Here is a 19,350-nt window from a genome sequence, read left to right on the forward strand (position 1 = left end):
TTAGAAACGGTTCCAGGCACAGGGCCTACTGAGCTCATGAGCACAGCAGGGCTGGGAAGGAACTGAACCATCACACAGTTCCCTTCAGTGTTTGGCCTTTGGAGGTCAGACAGGTAGGTCAGTTTCAGAGCTGCAATTGTCAGGGGTTTACAGGTGAACCGTGCAAGGCAGGCCAGGTTCCTGTTTCTGGAGTCTGAGCCAGACACATGCATTCCATTTCGTTGTGAATGCGTGCACTCGCGAGCATGCGTGCATCCTCGTTGCTAGGAGACAAAGAAGGATTCTTCTCAAACTGAACCAGGGACTTGTCCTGGCAGGACGTTCTTGTGGCGCAGTTGGGATAACTTGTCTGTGTTTCTAAGATTCAGTGTGGGTTTTGGGGGGAAGTGGGTGGCAAAAGGGGGCGGATAGGGAGGGCAGGAAGGGCCTTGGCGGCCCTGGGCCTGAACCATGCAGGAAGACACTGATTATGATGCCCAGACACAAACACCGAGTTCTTCAGGGCAGGCACACTGGTATGCCCACATGAGGGCCTTTAGCCTGGGCTATGGGTGCCTTGAGGAACAAATCGAGCAATGTCCTAAATCCTTCATCCCGTATATACCCGAGAAACTGTTCGAAAGGGCGTCCAGCACAGGTTATTTGTCTACAGTGGATCCCTTGATCACCTCCGGTAAATACCAAGTGGATAATCAGGACAGCAGAAGAAGGTGAGAGAGCTTGTGCTGGGAGATGGGCAGGAGGGACATGGCCAGTAAGGCCAGTCAGGGAGAAGCATCACCTTCCAGGGTTCCTTCCTAAGGGAGTGGAGAAGAAAGGGTTTACTTCTGCTTTCACTGAGTCTATTGGGTTTTCTGCCGGCCTTAGGTCCTTAAGCATCTGGAGTTTGCACACCTTGGAAGGGTCTTGCTTTTGGCCTTTCTGTAAGGGAAGCAAAACAGTTGGTTCTTGAATCCTTTTACATTGCCTCTTTTAGAGAATTTTTATCGGACATTTTAAAGTGATTTAGCTAGTAAGACTATATACATTTAATTTAATTTATTAAGTATATATTTAAAGACATTTTAGACTTCTGTATATGAGTGTTGTGCTTGTATGCAATTTTTTTTGCACCACATGTGTTGCGTTGGATCCACTGGAGTTATGAATGGATGTGAACTGCCAAGTCGGTGGTAAGAATCAAACCCAAGTCCTCTGTAAGAAAAGTTAGAGTTCCTTACCATCAAGCCATCTCTCTAGCTTTTACTATACATGTTTTTAATTCTAAATTATATATTGCAGAAAATTGTATCATGAGATAGATTTTCCTATATGACATCAACATTAAGGCTAAACAAAGTTGCCAAAAAATCTCACATCAGTGTGACCCATGTTTACTTAAGGATCTCATGAGGAAATTTTGAACAGGGACAGTGACTAGGTTCAGCTCTCCTCCCTTGATGTGAGGTGTGTGTAGTATGTAGTGTGTGTGTGTGTGTGTGTGTGTGTGTGTGTGTTTACAGATGTGAAGACTGGAGGCTTACAGGTCTTTCCCCATTGCTTTTTATCTCACTAAAATTGTGTGTGAATGTGTGTGTGCGCACGCATGTATTCATGCGTGTATGTGAACACACACACATGCTTGCATACTTGGAGGTCAGAGACAATATTTGGCAGTTATGTTCTGCCACGTTGTGGATTCTGGGGACTGGACCTCCTTGTGGGAACTTGCTGAGCCACCCTGTGGTCCCCACACCTCAGTTTTTGAGGCAGGTTCTCTCATTCACACTCCTCCCCATTATATTTGATTTACTGTTCCAGAGCTTACTGATTTATCTAGACTTGCAGGCAAGTAAGTAAACTCTGGGATTATCCTGTCTCCACAGCTGTAGAACTAGTGTTTCATGGTGCTGGGGATTCTGAGCTCAGGTCCTCAGGATTACAGAACAAGTACCTTACCAACTGAACCATTGGGCCAGCCCCTCTTTTGTTCTTATTTCATGCTAGGTTACCAAGGGGCACCAATGTCACACAACAGCAATTTTTACAGAGTCCACATGCTTCCTTACTCATTAGTGTAGATCTGAGGGGTTCCTTAGTCTTTTAAGGTGGATCTTCATAAAAATACATGGTAGAAGAATAAATTACTGTTTCCAAAATACTTTTGCTTTATTAGTGCTTTCTTTAAAGCCCTGAATTTTCCCCCTGTATTGATCCATTCTGTCAGTCTATTTATTCTACACACTATTTAGATATCTACTATACACCATACACATTCTACTGTCTCTCAGGAGCCTCCCATCCCTGCAACTCTGGGTTGAAGCCTCCTTGATCATGGAGGATGATTCTTTAAAATTTATTTACATATTGTAAAACTATCTTTTCTCATTTTATAATATCAATCCCAGTTCCCACTCCCTTCCCTCCTTCCACTCTCTCCACTTTCTCTCTATCCTACCCCACCCCATGCACTCCTCGGAGAGTGCAGGGTTTCCTATGGAAGCTAACAAAGTCTAGCACATTGCTTTGAGGCAGGATCAAGGCCCTCCCCCACTGTATCTATGCTGAGCAAGGTATCTCTCCAAAGAGAATGGGTTGCAAAAAGCCAGCACAAGCAGTAGGGACATATCCTGGTTTCACTTCCAGTGGCTCCACAGTCTGTCCCAGTCATACAACAGAGGACCTAGTTTGGTTCTATGCTGCTTCCTCGTTGTCAGGCTGGAGATGGTGAGTCCCCATGAGCTCATGTGATTTTTTTTTGATAGTTCATGGATTAGTTTTAGCAGCATTTATTTATTGAGTATTTTTGCAGCAATGTTCATAAAGGACATTTGTCTGTAATTCTCTTTCTAGACTGCATGATGTGTGGTGTGTGTATCAGGGTAACTGTCACCTCATAAAAAAGTTTAACAATGCTCCTTCAGTTTCTATTGTACAGAATAATTTGAGGAGTATTGGTATTAGCTCTTCTTTGAAATTTTAGTTGAATTCTGCACCGAAACCGTCTGGCTCTAGGCTTTTTTTTTTTTTTGAATCTTTTAATGACTGCTTGTATTTCTGTAGGGGTAATAGGGCTATTTAAAGTTTTATGTGGTCTTGATTTAATTTTATTTTTAATTTTGTTCATTTCTTATAGATTTTTTTCAGCAAATTTTTTGTTAAAAATTTCCACCTCCTCCCTTCTCCCTTTCCCTCCTCCAGCCCCCTCCCCCTCCCTCACCAGTCCAAAGAACAGTCAGGGTTCCCTGCCCTGTGGGAAGTCCAAGGTCCTCCACCCTCCATCCAGGTCTAGAAAGGTGAGCTTCCAAACAGACTAGGCTCCCACAAAGCCAGTATATGCAGTAGAATCAAAACCTAGTGCCATTGTCCTTGGCTTCTCAGTCAGCCCTCATTGTCAGCCACGTTCAGAGAGTCTGGTTTGATCACATGCCCCATCAGTTCCAGTCCAACTGGCTTTGGTGAGCTCCCATTAGATCAGCCCTGCTGTCTCAGTGGGTGGGCGCACCGCTCACATTCTGACTTCCTTGCTCATGTTCTCCCTCCTCTGCTCCTCATTTGGACTTTGGGAGCTCAGTCCAGTGCTCCAATGTGGGTCTCTGTCTCTATCTCCATCCATCGCCAGATGAAGGTTCTATGGTGATATGCAAGATATTCATCAGTGTGGCTATAGGATAAGGTCAATTCTGGCGCCCTCTCCTCAGCTGCCCAAGGAACAAGCTGGGGACATTTCCTTGGACACCTGGAAAATCCTCTAGAGTCAAGTCTCTTGCCAACCCTAAAATAGCTCCCTTAATTAAGATATATACTTCCCTGCTCCCATATCCACACTTTCTCCATCCCAACTGTCCCATTCCCCCAAGCTCTTCCCATCCTGCCCTTTTCACTTCTCTCTTCCCCTCTCCCCTTATCCCCATCCCACCCCACCCCCAATCTCCCAATTTTTGACAGGCAATCTTGTCTACTTCCAATATCCAGGAGGATAGCTATATGTTTTTCTTTGAGTTCACCTTCTTATTTAGCTTCTTTAATGAATTATAGGCTCAATGTCCTTTAATTATGGCTAGAATCCACTTATGAGTGAGCACATACCATATTCATCTTTTTGGGTCTGGGTTACCTCACTCAGGATAGTGTTTTCTATTTCCATCCACTTGCATGCAAAGTTCAAGATTTCATTGTTTTTTACCACTGAGTAGTACTCTAATGCGTATATATTCCACACTTTCTTTATCCATTCTTTCATTGAAGGGTATCTAGATTCTTTCCAGGTTCTGGCTATTACAAATAATGCTGCTATGAACATAGTTGAACAAATGCTTTTGTAGTATGATAGGACATCTCTTGGGTATATTCCCAAGAGTGGTATTGCTGGATCCTGGGGTAGGTTGATCCCGAATTTCCTGAGAAACCTCCACACTGTTTTCCAAAGTGGTTGTACAAGTTTGCATTTCCACATCCTCTCCAGCAAAGGCTATCATTGGTGTTTTTGATTTTAGCCATTCTGACAGGTGTAAGATGGCATCTCAAAGTTGTTTTGATTTCCATTTCCCTGATCACTAAGGAGGTTGAGCATGACCTTAAATGTCTTTTGGCCATTTGAACTTCTTCTGTTGAGAATTCTCCTTCCAGTTCAGTGCCCCATTTTTTAAATGGGTTAATTAGAGTTATAAAGTCTAGTTTCTTGTGTTCTTTATATATTTTGGAGATCAGATCTTTGTCTCTTGCAGAGTTGGTGAAGATCTTCTCCCAATTAGTAGCTTGCCATGACAGCATCCTTTGCTTTACAGAAGCTTCTCAGTTTCAGGAGGTTCCAATAATTCATTGTTGTTCTTATTGTCTGTGCTGCTGGGGTTCTACGTAGGAAGTGGTCTCCTGTGCCCATATATTGTAGACTATTCCCTACTTTCTCTTCTAACAGGTTCAGTGTGGTCAGATTAATATTGAGGTCTTTAATCCATTTGGACTTGAGTTTTGTGCATGGTGATAGATATGGATCTATTTTCATTCTTCTACTGGTTGACATTCAGTTATGCCAGCACCATTTGTTGAAGATGCTTTCTTTCTTCCATTGTATACTTTTAGCTCCTTTGTCGAAAATCAGGTGTTCATAGGTTTGTGGGTTAATATCCGGGTCTTCTATTTGATTTCATTGGTCAACATCTCTGTTATTGTGCCAATACCAAGCTGTTTTCATTACTATAGCTCTGTAATAGAGTTTGAAGTCAGGGATTGTAATGCCTCCAGAAGTTCCTTTATTGTATAAGATTAGTTTTTTTGTTTTTCCATATAAAGTTGATTATTGTTCCCTCAAGGTCGGTGAAGAATTTTGTTGGGATTTAGTTGGGGATTGCATTGAATCTATAGATTGCTTTTGGTAGAATTGCCATTTTTACAATGTTGATCCTCCCAATCCAAGAGCATGGGAGCTCCTTCCATTTTCTGGTATCCTATTCAATTTCTTTCTTCAAAGACTTAAAATTCTTGTCAAATAAATCTTTCACTTCCTTGGTTAGAGTTACCCCAAGATACTTTATGCTATTTGTGGTTATTGTGAAAGGTGGTGCTTCTCTGATTTCCCTCTCTGCTTCTTTATATTTTGTGTAAATAAGGGCAACTGATTTTTTTGGAGTCGATCTTGTATCATGCAACATTACTAAAGGTGTTTATCAGCTGTAGGAGTTCTTTGATAGATTTTTTGGGGTCGCTTATGTACACTATCATATCATCTGCAAATAACGAAAGTTTAACTTCTTCCTTTCCAGTTCGAATTCCCTTGATCTCCTTATGCTGTCTTCAAGCACTATATTGAAGAGATATGGTGGGAGTGGACAGCCTTGTTTTGTTCCTGATTTTAGTGGGATGGCTTTGAGTTTCTTTCCATTTAATTTAATGTTAGTTGTCGGCTTGCTGTATATTGCTTTTATTATATTTAGGAATGAACCGTGTATTCCTAATCTCTCCAAGACCTTTATCATAAAGGGGTGTTGAATTTTGTCAAATGATTTTTCCGCATCTAATGAAATGATCATATGTTTTTTCCTTTCAGTTTATTTATATGATGGATTACATTGATAGATTTTCATATGTTGAACCAGCCCTGCATCTCTGGAATGAAGCCTACTTGATCGTAATGGATAAATTTTCTAATGTGTTCTTGGATTCTGTTTGCCAGAATTTTATTGAGAATTTTTGTGTCAATGTTCATGAGTGAGATTAGTCTGTAATTCTCTTTCTTGGTTGAGTCTTTGTGTGGTTTTGGAATCAGGGTGACTATAGCTTCATAAAAAGAGTTTGGCAATGACTTTTCTGATTCTATTATGTGAAACACATTAGGGAGTATAGGTATCAGCTCTTCTTGGAAATTCTGATAAAATTCTGCATTAAAACCATCTGGTCCTGGACTTTTTTTGGTTGGGAGGTTTTTTATGACAGCTTCTATTTCCTCATGACTTCTAGGTCTATTTAAATGGTTCGCCTGGTCTTGATTTAATTTTGGTAAATGGTACTTATCTAAAAACAAGTTCATTTCTTTCACATTTTCCAACTTTGTGCCATATAAGCTTTTGTAGTAAGATCTAATGATTCTCTGAATTTCCTCAGTGTCTGTTGTTATGTCCCCCTTTTCATTTCTGATCTTGTTAATTTGTGTGTTCTCTCTCTGCCTTTTGATTATTTTGGATAAAGGTTTGTCAATCTTGTTGATTTTCTCAAAGAACCAGCTCTTTGTTTCATTGATTCTTTGGATTGTTTTCTGTGTTTCTATTTTGTTGATTTCAGCCCTCAGTTTGATTATTTCCAGTCTTCTACTCCTCCTGGGTGAGTCTGCTTCTTTTTTTTTTTCTAGAACTTTCAAGTGTGCTGTTAAGTCTTTAATGTGAGCTTTCTCCGTTTTTTTAATGTGGGCACTTAGAGCTATGAACTTTCCTCTTAGCACTGCTTTCATAGTGTCCCATAGGTTTGGGTATGCTGTGTCTTTAGTTTCGTTGACTTCAAGGAAGACTTTAATTTCTTTCTTTATTTCTTCCCTGACCCATGGGTGGTTCAGTAGTTGACTGTTCAGTTTCCATGAGTTTGTAGGCTTTTGGGGGTAGAATTATTGTTAAATTCTAACTTTATTCTATGGTGATATGATAAGATACAGGTGGTTATTAATATTTTTTTGTATCTGTGGAAGTTTGCTTTGTTACCAAGTATGTGTTCAATTTTTGAGAAGGTTCCATGAGATGCTGAGAAGAAGGTATATTCTTTCCTATTTTGGTGGAATGTGCTATCGATGTCTGTTAAGTCCATTTGATTCATTACTTCCATTAGTTCTCTTATTTCTCTGTTAGGTTTCTGTCTGATTGACCTGTCCATTGGTGAGAGAGGAGTGTTGAAGTCTCCTACTATTAGTGTGTGTGGTTTGATGTGTGCCTTGAGCTCCAGTAATGTTTCTTTTACTTAAGTGGGTGCTTTTCTATTAGGGGCATAGATATTCAGGATTGGGACTTCGTCCTGATGAATTTTTCCTGTTATGAGTATAAAATGTCCATCACCATCTCTTCTGATTGATTTTAGTTTGAAGTCAATTTTGTTAGAAATTAGTATGGCCACACCTGTTGTTTCTTAGGTCCATTTGATTGAAAACCCTTTTCCCAACCCTTTACTCTGAGTAGATGTCTGTCTTTGTGGTTGAGGTGTCTTTCTTGTAAACAGTAGAATGTTGGATCCTGTTTTCATATTCAATCTCTTAGCCTGTGCCTTTTTACAGGTGAATTGAGTCCATTGATATTAATGACCAGTGGTTGTTAACTCCAGTTATTTTTTTCTTCTTTTTTTCTGGTAGAGTTTGTGTGTTTCCCTTCTATGAGTTGTGCTGGTGAAGGGTCGCTATATATCTGAGTTATTGTGGGCATTGTTGGATTCCTTGGGTTGTGGTTTTCCTTCTATTATTTTCTGTAAGGCTGGATTTGTGGCTACATAGTGTTTAAATTTGTTTTTATCCTGGAATATTTTGTTTTCTCCATTGATATCGAATGAAAACTTGGCTGGGTATAGTAGTCTAGGCTTGCATCCATGGTCGCTTAGTGTCTGCAGCACATCTATCCAGGACCTTCTGGCTTTCATGGTTTCTATAGAGAAGTCAGGTATAAGTCTGATAGGTTTACCTTTATAAGTTACTTGACCTTTTTCCTTTGCAGCTCTTAATATTCTTTCTTTATTCTGTATGCTTTGACTTTTGATTATTATATGGTGAGGGGATCTTTTTTTTTTGATTCAGTCTATTCGGTGTTCTGTATGCTTCTTGAACCTTCATAGGAATATCTTTCTTTAGGTTGGAAAAGTTTTCTTCTATAATTTTGTTGAATATATTTTCTGGGCCTTTCAGCTGTAATTCTTCTCCTTCTTCTACCCCTATTATTCTTAGGTTTGGTCTTTTTATTGTGTCCCAGATTTCCTGGATGATTTGTTGGATTTGCTGTTTTCCTTGATCAGTGCATTTATTTTCTCTATGGTATCTTCAGCATCTGAGATTCTTCTATCTCTTGTATTCTGTGGGTTATGCTTGTCTCTGTATTCCCTGTTCGTTTACCCAGATTTTCCATATCCAGCCGTCCCCTGGTTTGTGTTTTCTTCATTGCCTCCATTTTTGTTTTCAAGTCTTGAACTGTTTCCATTATCTGTTTGATTGTTTTTTTCTTGGTTTCCTAGGGTATCTTTTAGAGATTTACTCATTTCGTCAAACTCTTTGGTTATTCTTCTCATCCATTTCTTTAAGGGAGTTTTTCATCTACTGTTTAAGGGACTCTATCGCTTTCATAATGTCAATTTTTTCTACTTCTTCTGGATTAGGATGTTCAAGTCTTCCTGTTGTATGTTTGCTGGGTTCTGGTGTTATCATGTTGTTTTTCAGATTGTTGGAGGAATTCTTGCATTGGCACCTGCCCATCTCTTCCTTCAATTGCTCTCTGATGTATCTTCTGTTACAGGATCAGGGCAACTAGCTGGCCAGGAACCTCACAGACAAAAGGGTGAGTTTGCAAAGTGCAGGCTCAGAGAAACAAAGGAACTCCTGCACCCTTGCACTCCCCACTATTTGCCCAGATCCTCAGCTCCAAAGCAGGCTGAGTTGGGGAATCCTGTTTCCCTGAAGAAGGGAAGGGGTGCCTGGGAGCACTCTGGGATGGGATACGAAGAGAGAGGTAGTAGCCAGGGAGAGAATCCCCTGCTGAATACCCAGATAGTTTAGGGGGTTGCAGGGTGTCTGTGCTCCGTTTCCAGGGCGTCTGCTGGCCGGTCTGGCTTCTTTTAGATTTTCCAATTGTGTGACGTACAGGCTTTTATGACTTAATAAGTCTCTTGATTTCCTCAGTGTCTGTTGTAATGTCCCTTTTTTCATTATTGATTTTGTTTGTTTGGATATTCTCTCTGCCTTTTGGTTAGTTTGGATAAGGATTTGTCTCTCTAGTTGATTTTCTTAAAGAACCAACCCTTTGCTTCTTTGATTCATTGTTTTGTTCTCTTGCTTACTATTTTATTGATTTCAGCCTGGAGTTTGATTATTTCCTGCAATCCTGCTCCTATTAGGTGAGCTTGTTTCTTTTTGTTCTAGAGCTTTCAGGTGTGCTTTTAAGTTACTACTGTGGGATTTCTTCAAATTCTTCGTGTAGGTACTTAGTGCTATGAACTTTCCTCTTAGCACCGTTTTTACACTGTCCCATAAGTTTGAGTATTTTGTACATTCATTTTCACTGAATTCTAGGAAATCTTTAATTTCTTTCTTATTTCTTCCTTGACCTAGTAGTGGGTGATTCAGTTAAGCATTGTTCATTTCCGTGAGTTCGTAGACTTTCTGTAATTGGTGTTGTTGATTTCTAATATCAATCCATGATGATCTGATAACATAACAGGGTGTTATTTCATTTTTTTGTATCTGTTGGGATTTGCTTTGTGACCCAGTACGTGGTCAATTTTAGAGAAAGTTCCACGAGTTGCTGAGAAGAAGGTATTATCTTTTGTGTTTGCGTGAAATGTTCTGTAGATAACTGTTAAGCCCATTTGAGTGATAACATCAGTTATTTTCCTTAATCTTCTGTTGTCTGGCAGTCCTGTTCACTGGTGAGAGTGGGGTGCTGAAGTCTGCCCCATCAATGTTTATGGTTTGATGTGTAACTTAAATGTCAATAATATTCTTTTAAAATGTGGATGCATTTATATTTGGGGTATAAATGTTCAGAATAGAGACTTCATCTTGATAGATTTTCTTCCTGTGATGAATATGAAATGTCCTCCACCTTTTTTGACTAATTTTACTTTGAAGTTTGTTTTGTTAGATATTAGAATAGCTACACCAACTTGCTTCGTAGGTCAATTTGATTAAAATATCTTTTCCCCAGGGGCTTGAAGAAAGTTCCTGTTTGCTAAAAAAGGGGGACTATCTATCAGGAGAACTTGTGGCCCTCTCTTTAACATATGACTGGTGCCTATTGTCAAGGTCAATGCTTTCTCAACCCCAGCTCATGTTGTCTCCATGGGTGTCTTGCAAAGATGGGGAACAGACCACCAAGGCCTATTAAAACAGAAGCAGACTTTATTCTGGGAAAGAATTTTAAATTTTTCCATAATTTTATTCTGGGAAAAAAATTGAAAAAAAACTAAATCTCCATGGGGCCAAAAGCTTATCATCTAGCAGAGACAATAGCCAAAGTTGACTTGTAAGGCTATGGCAAAGGACGGTTTCTGAACTCCCCCCATTTTTATAGAATTTTATTGAGCTCTACATTTTCCTCTGCTCCCCTCTCTGCCTCTCCCCTCCCCTTCAACCCTCCCCCAAGGTCCCCATGCTCCCAATTTACTCAGGAGATCTTGTCTTTTTCGACTTCCCATGTAGATTAGATCTATGTGTGTCTCTCTTAGGGTCCTCATTGTTGTCTAAGTTCTCTGGGATTTGATTTGTGAGCTGGTTTCCTTTGCTTTATGTTTAAAAAGCATTTATGAGTGAGTACATGTGATAATTGTATTTCTGGGCCTGGGTCTGTGTTACCTCACTCAAAATGATGTTTTCTAGCTCCATCCATTTTCCTGCAAAATTCAAGATGTTATTTTTTCTGCTGTGTAGTACTCCATTGTGTAAATGTACCACATTTTCCTTATCCATTCTTCTGTTGAGGGGCATTTAGGTTGTTTCTAGGTTCTGGCTATGACAAACAATGCTGCTGTGAACATAGTTGAGCACATACCCTTGTGGCACAATTGAGCGTTCTTTGATATATACCCAAAAGTAGTATTACTGGGTCTTGAGGAAGGTTGTTTCCTAATTTTCTGAGAAATCACCACACTGACATCTAAAGGGACTTTACCAGCCTGCATTCCAACCAGCAATGCAGGAAATACCCCTATTTATAGCAAGAAGCAACAACCATTAGGAATAACAAAGGAATTTTTACAATCTCGAGACAAAACTCAGATACAAATTAGCTTTTGGTTTTTATTTGTTTGTTTGTGTTTTACAATTTCTATTAACAGAGTTTTTCAGTTAAACTAGTGTTTGTGTTTAGTCTATTGTTTTTCCCTTGTGCTCCATGATGGTGTTTACCAAAGTGCCAGTTTCATGTAGCAGGCAAGAGTATGGGAAAATTCACAACCAAAGAGTCAGGTATGCCCCATCATTTAAAGGTTAACTTGTTCATATCAATTGCTGGTCATGAGTGGCCAAGGGGGTTATCAAAAAGCTGACCTTCAGTTTTCAGAAGCCTCTTCAGCCTTGCAGACAGAGCTATTGGTTGTAAAGCAAAGTAACCCCACTGTTAATCTGTAAGCTGCTCAGAAAGCTGCTGACAGTTTGCTCTCATTCTCTCAGGCTTACAACTTTGTGTTTCTTTAATTCTACATTCTTATTTCTGGAATCTACATTTCTATATTCTTATTCTTGGACTCTTCACTCACATGCCTCCTTTCTCCCATTTAATCCTGTGTGCAATTAGAGTTTAAAAGGTGTATTCTTTTTCAGTAAGCACACTGGCAGCTATTCAAACTCCCCCTCAGAGCTTGTCTGTCTTCCTCCACGTCCTACCTAACACTGACTCCATACTTCCTCTTTGGAACCTAAACTCCTACTGAAGTAGCTCTCCAGCATATGATATCATGAGTTGTAAGTGACATCCCCTGGTCAGAGATGCTGATATGCGAATAAAGTAACACTGGCCTGCAACCCTACTTACAGTGAGGATGAAATGGGGAATTACAAGATTCAAGGCTAGCTTGGGCAATATAATTAAAAAAAATGTAAGCTGATTTGAATGAAAATTTGCATGTGTGCAGTAGGTAGAATTCTACTCTCCCTCTTCATTGAAATGCTGTCTTTGATAGCAGTAGGAAGAGTAATCATCATCATTATCCAGAACCACTCAGCTGCCAGGGGCTAGGAACACTTGCACATGCTTTGTGCAGACTGAAGCCTCACAGTAGCACTGTGTAGACAGCTGCTGTTTAATCCTCCTTCCAGGGATGAGAAAATCTAGTTATGGAGTTCATAGAAAGCCCAAGAATTATCTGCTAGAGTAGGATGTGAATATGGTCCATATACACAGGCAACAAATAGGGCTTCCTAGTTATCCGTTTGACTCTTGACACATCCAACTGAGATGTGTCCTTGACACCGTCATCCTAGAGTTACCCAGAATCTTTGGTGTTTGTGCAATCCATGACAATTAATTTTCTTCCACATTTTAGATGGAGCTTTCAAAGTGGATATATAAGCAGTTCTGTTCTTTTTGCATTTCAAAACTTGTGCTGAATTCTGTTAATGATTAGGAAGTTGTACTTACAGAGTCATATGTCACAGACATTGGAATACATTCTTAAGGCTGAAAAGTTCTTTCCAGTATCCATCTACATATAATGTGTTTAGTCATTACTTCCAAAGTAATAGCGCTCTGTATGAAATGAGAGTCTAGTGTTTGTCACTCTCATTGCTGTCTAACTAACTCTCCATACCTATTCAAACCCTTAATTTATTTAAAAACTTTGTGTGTATTATTCTGTACCCAAGAATGTGTACAGTAGAGGGCATCATATCTTGTTGAGTTACAGAAGTTAATGAGTTGTCCCACTTGGGTGCTGTGCGCCAATCTTAAAATGAAGCGGAGTCCTGTACAAGAGCAGCAAGCTGTCTTCCCTACTGAGCCATCACTCCAGCATCATATCAAAACTTTCTGTGGAGTCCACATGATCTTGATCTTCACAGGGAGTTGACAACCTCAATCATTTGCTTGCCTTATCTGGCAGAAAACTTGAGATGGTACTGTTCTTAGTTACCACATCAAGAGATAGAAAGACACCAGAGTTTCTTTCTCTCATACAAGAAATTTATGAGAAGGCTCTGTATATTTTATTCAGTATCTTTGCTGATGTGATGGTAGACCTTTGCAGATAGATGCCTACTTCCCATTGCACCCACAAGTGGTCTGTTTCACACAGTAGTGAATTCTTTGAATCCAAGTATAGTCTTTGGATTTAAGAGTCAAACCATATGATGACTCTTCATCATCTGTGTTTAAAGAAGGTTTTATCTTTTATGTCAACTAGAAAAAATGTAGAAGTGAAGGGCCATTCCTCTTCATGATGTTCGAATTACTTTTCAGTCCCCATTGATTACTTCTGAAGTCAAGGACAATCATGTTACCTAATTAAATGGGGCTATGTATCAATATAAATTTGTTACACATTGTGAAATTTCCAATATACTGCAAATTTAATGATCCCAAAGCATATAACAACTAATACCCAAGGTGAAGATTCATAATTTTCTGATACTTGCAACATTTCAAGGCTACATCTTGCAAAAATCACGTTAGGGTTTAGTTGATATTCTAAATGAGTTCAGCATTAAAAACAATTCCCTTTGTTGTTTTGTTCATTCATTTATGTTGCTATCCTAAGTCAGTTAGCAGTTGTGTAAAATAAACACAAAGACCTAAATAAAAATATGCATCTTGCTGTTTGTGTGTGCATATATATGTGTATGTTATAGTGAAGAGCTAAAGATTCAAATTTTTGTAATTTCTTCTACATGAAGAAATATGATAAGGACAGCAGTTATCAGTCATAATCATCTGCTGAAGAATGGATTCAAAGTTGTTTGTGCCAGGTGTTTGCACATGACTTTAGTCCCAGAACTCAGGAAGAAAAGACTTACATGGTCAACATACATGGTTTCAGGACAGTTGGGCTGTATCAGATAGGGATTCAAAATAGAGGATTTAGAAGACTTAACAAATGTTTTCCATATGAATAGTAAGTCAGCGATAACTTTTAACTTTTGTCACAGCAAAGGAACATCTTTCAAAGAACCAGAACAGAGAAGTAAGAAGCATATCAGGTTTAATGAAGGTAAGATTTGTATAGTGAACTACTCTATTTGTTTCTTTCTACCCTAAATAAAATAAATAAGGATAAAAATTTTAGCACTTCTAAAGAGTCAAGGAAATCAAGTACAAATCCGGCTATTTTGTTTTAAAATTTGTTTTTTAATATTCAGGAAAGTCAGAATTAATAAAATTATTTTAAGCACTTTCAACTATGAAAATACACTGTCAAATATGTTGCATATTTGATTTGACACTGATATATGTGTTGTGTTTTTGTAAACGAGACTATGGGGACCTACATAATCACACTGTAACAAATTGGAATGCTAGAAAAATTGATTTTTCTTTCAATTTTTATAACAAATGCGTTGTCCTTTGTAATGCCAATGATTACAAATTTGGGTGTTACTAGAATATAATTATGTCACAAACAAAACTTAAGAACCAATTCCTTTCATTAATTTCTTACCTAATGAGGTAATGCAAAACGTCTGTGTTTTTAAATTACTTGGCAATTTCTCACTTGAGAGAGTTTTCCCTAGCTCTATAAGGTTATCTTTATTGACTATGTCCTTAACTTTACAGAAGCTTCCCATTTCAGGATGTCCTATTTATCTGTTGTTTCTCTTAGTGCCTGTGCTAATGGTATTATATTTAGGAAGTGGTCTCTAGGGCCCATGCTTTGAAGGCTACTCCCCACTTTCTCTTCTCTCAGGTTCAGTGTGATCAGATTTATACTGGTGCCTTTAATACATTTGGACTTGAGTTTTGTGCATGAGGATAGATATGAATCTATTTGCATTCTTCTGCATGATGGCATCCAGTTATGCCAGCACCATTTTTTGAAGATGTTTTCTTTTTTCTATTGCATGATTTTAGCTTCTTTGTTGAAAATCAGGTGTTCATAGATATATGGATTAATATCCAGGTCTTTGATTTGATTTCATTGGTCTACTTGTCTATATTTATGCCAATACCAAGCTGTTTTCCTTACTGTAGCTCTATAGAAGAGCTTGATGTCAGGCATGGTGATGCCTCCAAAAATTTCTTTGTTGTACAGAATTGTTTTGGCTATCTGGTTTTTTTTCATATGAAATTCAGTATTGTTCTATCAAGGTCTGTGAAGAATTGTGTTGGGATTTTGATGGGGATTGCATGGAGTCTGTAGATTGTTTTTGGTAGGATTGCCATTTTTACTATGCTGATACTTCCTATCGAAGAGCATGGAAGATCCTTCCATTTTCTGATAGTCTCTTCATCTTCTTTCTTCAAAGACTTAAAGTTCTTGTTGAACAGGTCTTTCACTTCTTTGGTTAGTGTTACCCCAGGATATTTTATGTTATTTGTGTCTATTATGAATAGTGATGTGTCTCTGATTTCTTTCTCAGCTTCTTTATCATTTGTATATAGGATGGCTATTGATTTTTTGAGTTGATCTTGTATTTTGCCACATTACTGACGGTATTTATCAGCTGTAGGAGGTCCCTGACAGAGTTTTTGGCGTCACTTATATACTATCATATCATCTGCAAATAGCGAAAGTTTAAGGCAGCCTATGGAATGGGAAAACATCTTCATCAATCCCACATCAGAAAGAGGACTGATATACAAAATATATGAGGAACTCAAGAAATTAGACATCAAAATTCCAAATAATGCAACTAAAAATGGGGTACAGAGCTAAACAGAGAGTTCACAACAAAAGAATTTCAAATGGACAAAAGACATTTAAGGAAATGTTCAGTATCCTCAGCCATCAGGAAAATGCAAATCAAAAGGACTTTGAGATACCATCTTACACCAGTCAGAATGACTAAGTTCAAAGACACCAATGAAAGCTTATACTGGAGAGGATGCAGAGTAAGGAGAACACTCCTCCATTGGTATTGGGAATGCAAACTTGTACCAGCACTTGGAAATCAGTATGGCAGTTTCTCAGAAAACTAGGAATCAATCTACCTCAAGACCCAGCAATACCACTCTTGGGCATATACCCAAAAGATGATCCTTCATACTACAAGGACATTTGTTCAACTTTGTTCATAGTGACATTATTTGTAATAGAAAAATCTGGAATCAATCCAAATGTCCCTCAAACGAAGAATGAATAAAGAAAATGTGGTACATCTACTCAATGGAATACTACTTAGCAGTAAAAACGACGAGATCTTGAAATTTGCATACAAATGATTGGAACTAGAAAAAAAAATCCTAAGTGAGGTAACCCAGACCCAGAAAGATGAGCATGGTATGTACTCACTCATAAGTGGATAATGAGCCTATAGTCCACTACCCCAGAGAACATAAATAACAGGGTGAACCTTAATATATATATCCATCCCCTGGGAAGGGAAATAGACAAAATCTCCTAAGAAAATTGGGAGCATGGGACTGGAGGAAGATGGAAGAGCAGGATGGGAGGAGTAGGGGAGAAGGAAGAGGGAGGAGAAGCTGAGGGAAAGGGATGATCTAGATGGGGGAAGGACAGAGACACAGAGCAAGGAAAGAGATATCTTGATTGAGGGAGCTAGTATGGGGCTAGCAAGAAACCGAGCACCAGAGAAATTCCCAGGTATCCACAAGGATGACCCTAGCTAAGACCCTAAGCAATAGTTGAGAGGATTCCTGAACTGGTCCTGCCCTGTAGTCAGATTGATTACTATCTTAAAAGCCATCATACAACCTTTATCCAGCAACTGATGGAAGCAAAGGGAGAGATCCATAGTGGAATACTGGGATGAGCTCCCAAAGTCTAGTTGAAGAGTGGGAGACGTGAGAATATGAGCTTATGTGGAATCTCCCTCTGTATTCTGTCAATATGTTCTATTACCATTGGCTAATAAAGAAACTTCATTGGTCTATGGAAGGCAGAATAAAGCCAGGCAGGAAATCTGAATAGAGATGTAGAGAAAGAATTGGCAGAGTCAAGAAGATGCCATTTAGCTACCAAATAAGAAAGAGACCATGTTGTTGCCAAAGAAGAGAGATGCTGGAACCTTACAAGCAGGTGGTGACACATAGATTAATAGAAAAAGGGTTAATTTGTAGTTAGCAACCTCTGCCTGAGCAGTCCAGAGCCAGTGAACTCCATGAGAGCAGGCCCTATCATGCAACCTTGTGGGACCAGGTCCATGCCAGCGACCTCTGCAAGAGCAGTCCGAAGCCAGCAACCTCCTCTACAACAGGCCTGAGCCCTTGTCCTCTTATGGAGCAGGTCTGAGTGTGTGACCTCCATGGGAGCAGGCCTGAGTCAGTGATTTGCACCAGAGCAGGCCCAAGCCAGCAATTTCCATGGGAGCCGGCCTGAGACAACCAATTCAGAGCAACCAGGCTTGAGCCATGGAAGCAGGATAGGGCCAGCAACCTCGTTGGAAGACGGCCTAAGTGGGCAAATTCCCTGGCAGCAGACCCAAATGACCTGAGATTGCAGAGCAACCTCTGGGAGTGCCAAGCGACCTCTGGGAAGGTCGAGTGACCTTTGTGGTGACTGGAACTGTGGACCTGACTCCACCAAGAAGAACAACTATTGGAACCTTGGATCCACTGACACCTGGAAGAGTGATCACCAGAGACACAGCCTCAACTACACCAATCAGAGGAAAAAATGGGTAGACAAGATAAGAACATACATAACACCACAAAGAACAATACAACATCAACAAAAACTAGTGACTCTAAAACAGCAAGTCTTGAAAACACAATACAGATGAAGCAGAAGAAAGTGACCAAAAATAATTTTAGGATAATGTCTGAGGCCTTTAAAGAGGATATGAAAGGTGGAGCAAAAGACAAATAATATTTGGAAGAACTCAACAAATCCCTTAAAGAAAATGAAGAAAAAGCAATCAGACATGTGAAAGAAACATTTAAAGACTTGAAAACTGAAATAGATACAATAAAGAAAACACAAACTGAGGGAATTGTGGAAATGGAAATTATGAGAAAACGATCAGGAACCACAAATGCAAGCATTAACAGCAGAATACAGGGATGAAATCTCAAGCGTTGAAGATATGAGAGAGAAAATATTTGTCAGTCAAATAAAATGTTAAATCTTGCAAAAGTTTAACACAAAATGTCAAGGAAATATGGGACACCATGAAAAGACCAAATCTAAGAATAATAGGGATAGAAGAAGGTGAAGTCCAACTAAAAAGCACAGAAAGTACATTCAACAAAATCATAGAAGAAAACTTTCCCAACCTAAGGAAAGACATGCTTAAGAAGATGCAAGAAGCCTACAGAATACCAAGAAGACTGAACAATAAAAAGTCCCCTCCCCACATAATAATCAAAACACTACATACACAGAATAAAGAAAGAATATTAAGAGCTGCCAAGGAAAAAGGTCAAGTAGCATATAAAGGCAGACTGATCAGAATTGCATCTGACATGTCAATGGAAACAAGGAAAGTCAGAAGGTCCTGGACAAGCGCGATGCAGACATTAAGAAACCATGGATGCTAGCCCAGAGTACTATACCCAGGAAAACGTTCAATCACCATATATGGACCAAACAAGATATTCCATGACAGAACCATTTTTAGCCAATACCTAGCCACAAACCTAGCTCTACACAAAGTATGAGAAGGAAAACATCAACCCAAGGAAGCAGCTACATCCACAAAAACACAGGCAATAGAAGATCTCACACCATCAAAGCCCAAAGAAGGGAAGAATATCACCAACAACCAAAACTAAATAACAGGTACTAGCAATCACTGTTCATTAATATCCCTTAATATAAATGGATGCCACTCACCTATAAAAAGACACGGGCTAACAGACTGGATATAAAAACAGAATCCACCCCCTTCTGCAGCATACAATAAACACAGTTCAACCTCAAAGACAAACATCGCCTCAGAGTAAAGTGTTGGGAAAAAGTTTTCCAATTAAATGAACCTAAGAAACAAGCTGGTGTAACTATTCTAATATCTAACAAAATAGACTTCAAACTAAAATCAATCAAAGAAGACAAAGAAGGACATTTCATATTAGTCACAGGAAAAATCCATCAAGA

The 19,350-nt window shown here is 39.2% G+C and overlaps 1 protein-coding gene across 3 annotated transcripts in view; it reads left to right on the plus strand.

Moving 5' to 3' along the window:
- Positions 1-310: 310 nt before the first annotated feature.
- Positions 311-19,350, plus strand: part of LOC125395707 (uncharacterized) — a 51,433-nt gene continuing 32,393 nt past the window's right edge. For all 3 annotated transcript variants that reach the window (XM_048427310.3, XM_048427311.3, XM_048427312.3), the window contains exons 1-2: positions 311-710; positions 14,288-14,349. In XM_048427310.3, coding sequence (XP_048283267.3) covers positions 451-710; positions 14,288-14,349 — 322 coding nt within the window. In that variant the 5' untranslated portion in view covers positions 311-450. The remainder of the gene's footprint in view (positions 711-14,287; positions 14,350-19,350) is intronic.

The sequence above is a fragment of the Myodes glareolus genome, chromosome 23 (genome assembly GCF_982192425.1).
Source record: "Myodes glareolus chromosome 23, mMyoGla1.1, whole genome shotgun sequence".
Lineage (NCBI taxonomy): Eukaryota > Metazoa > Chordata > Mammalia > Rodentia > Cricetidae > Myodes > Myodes glareolus.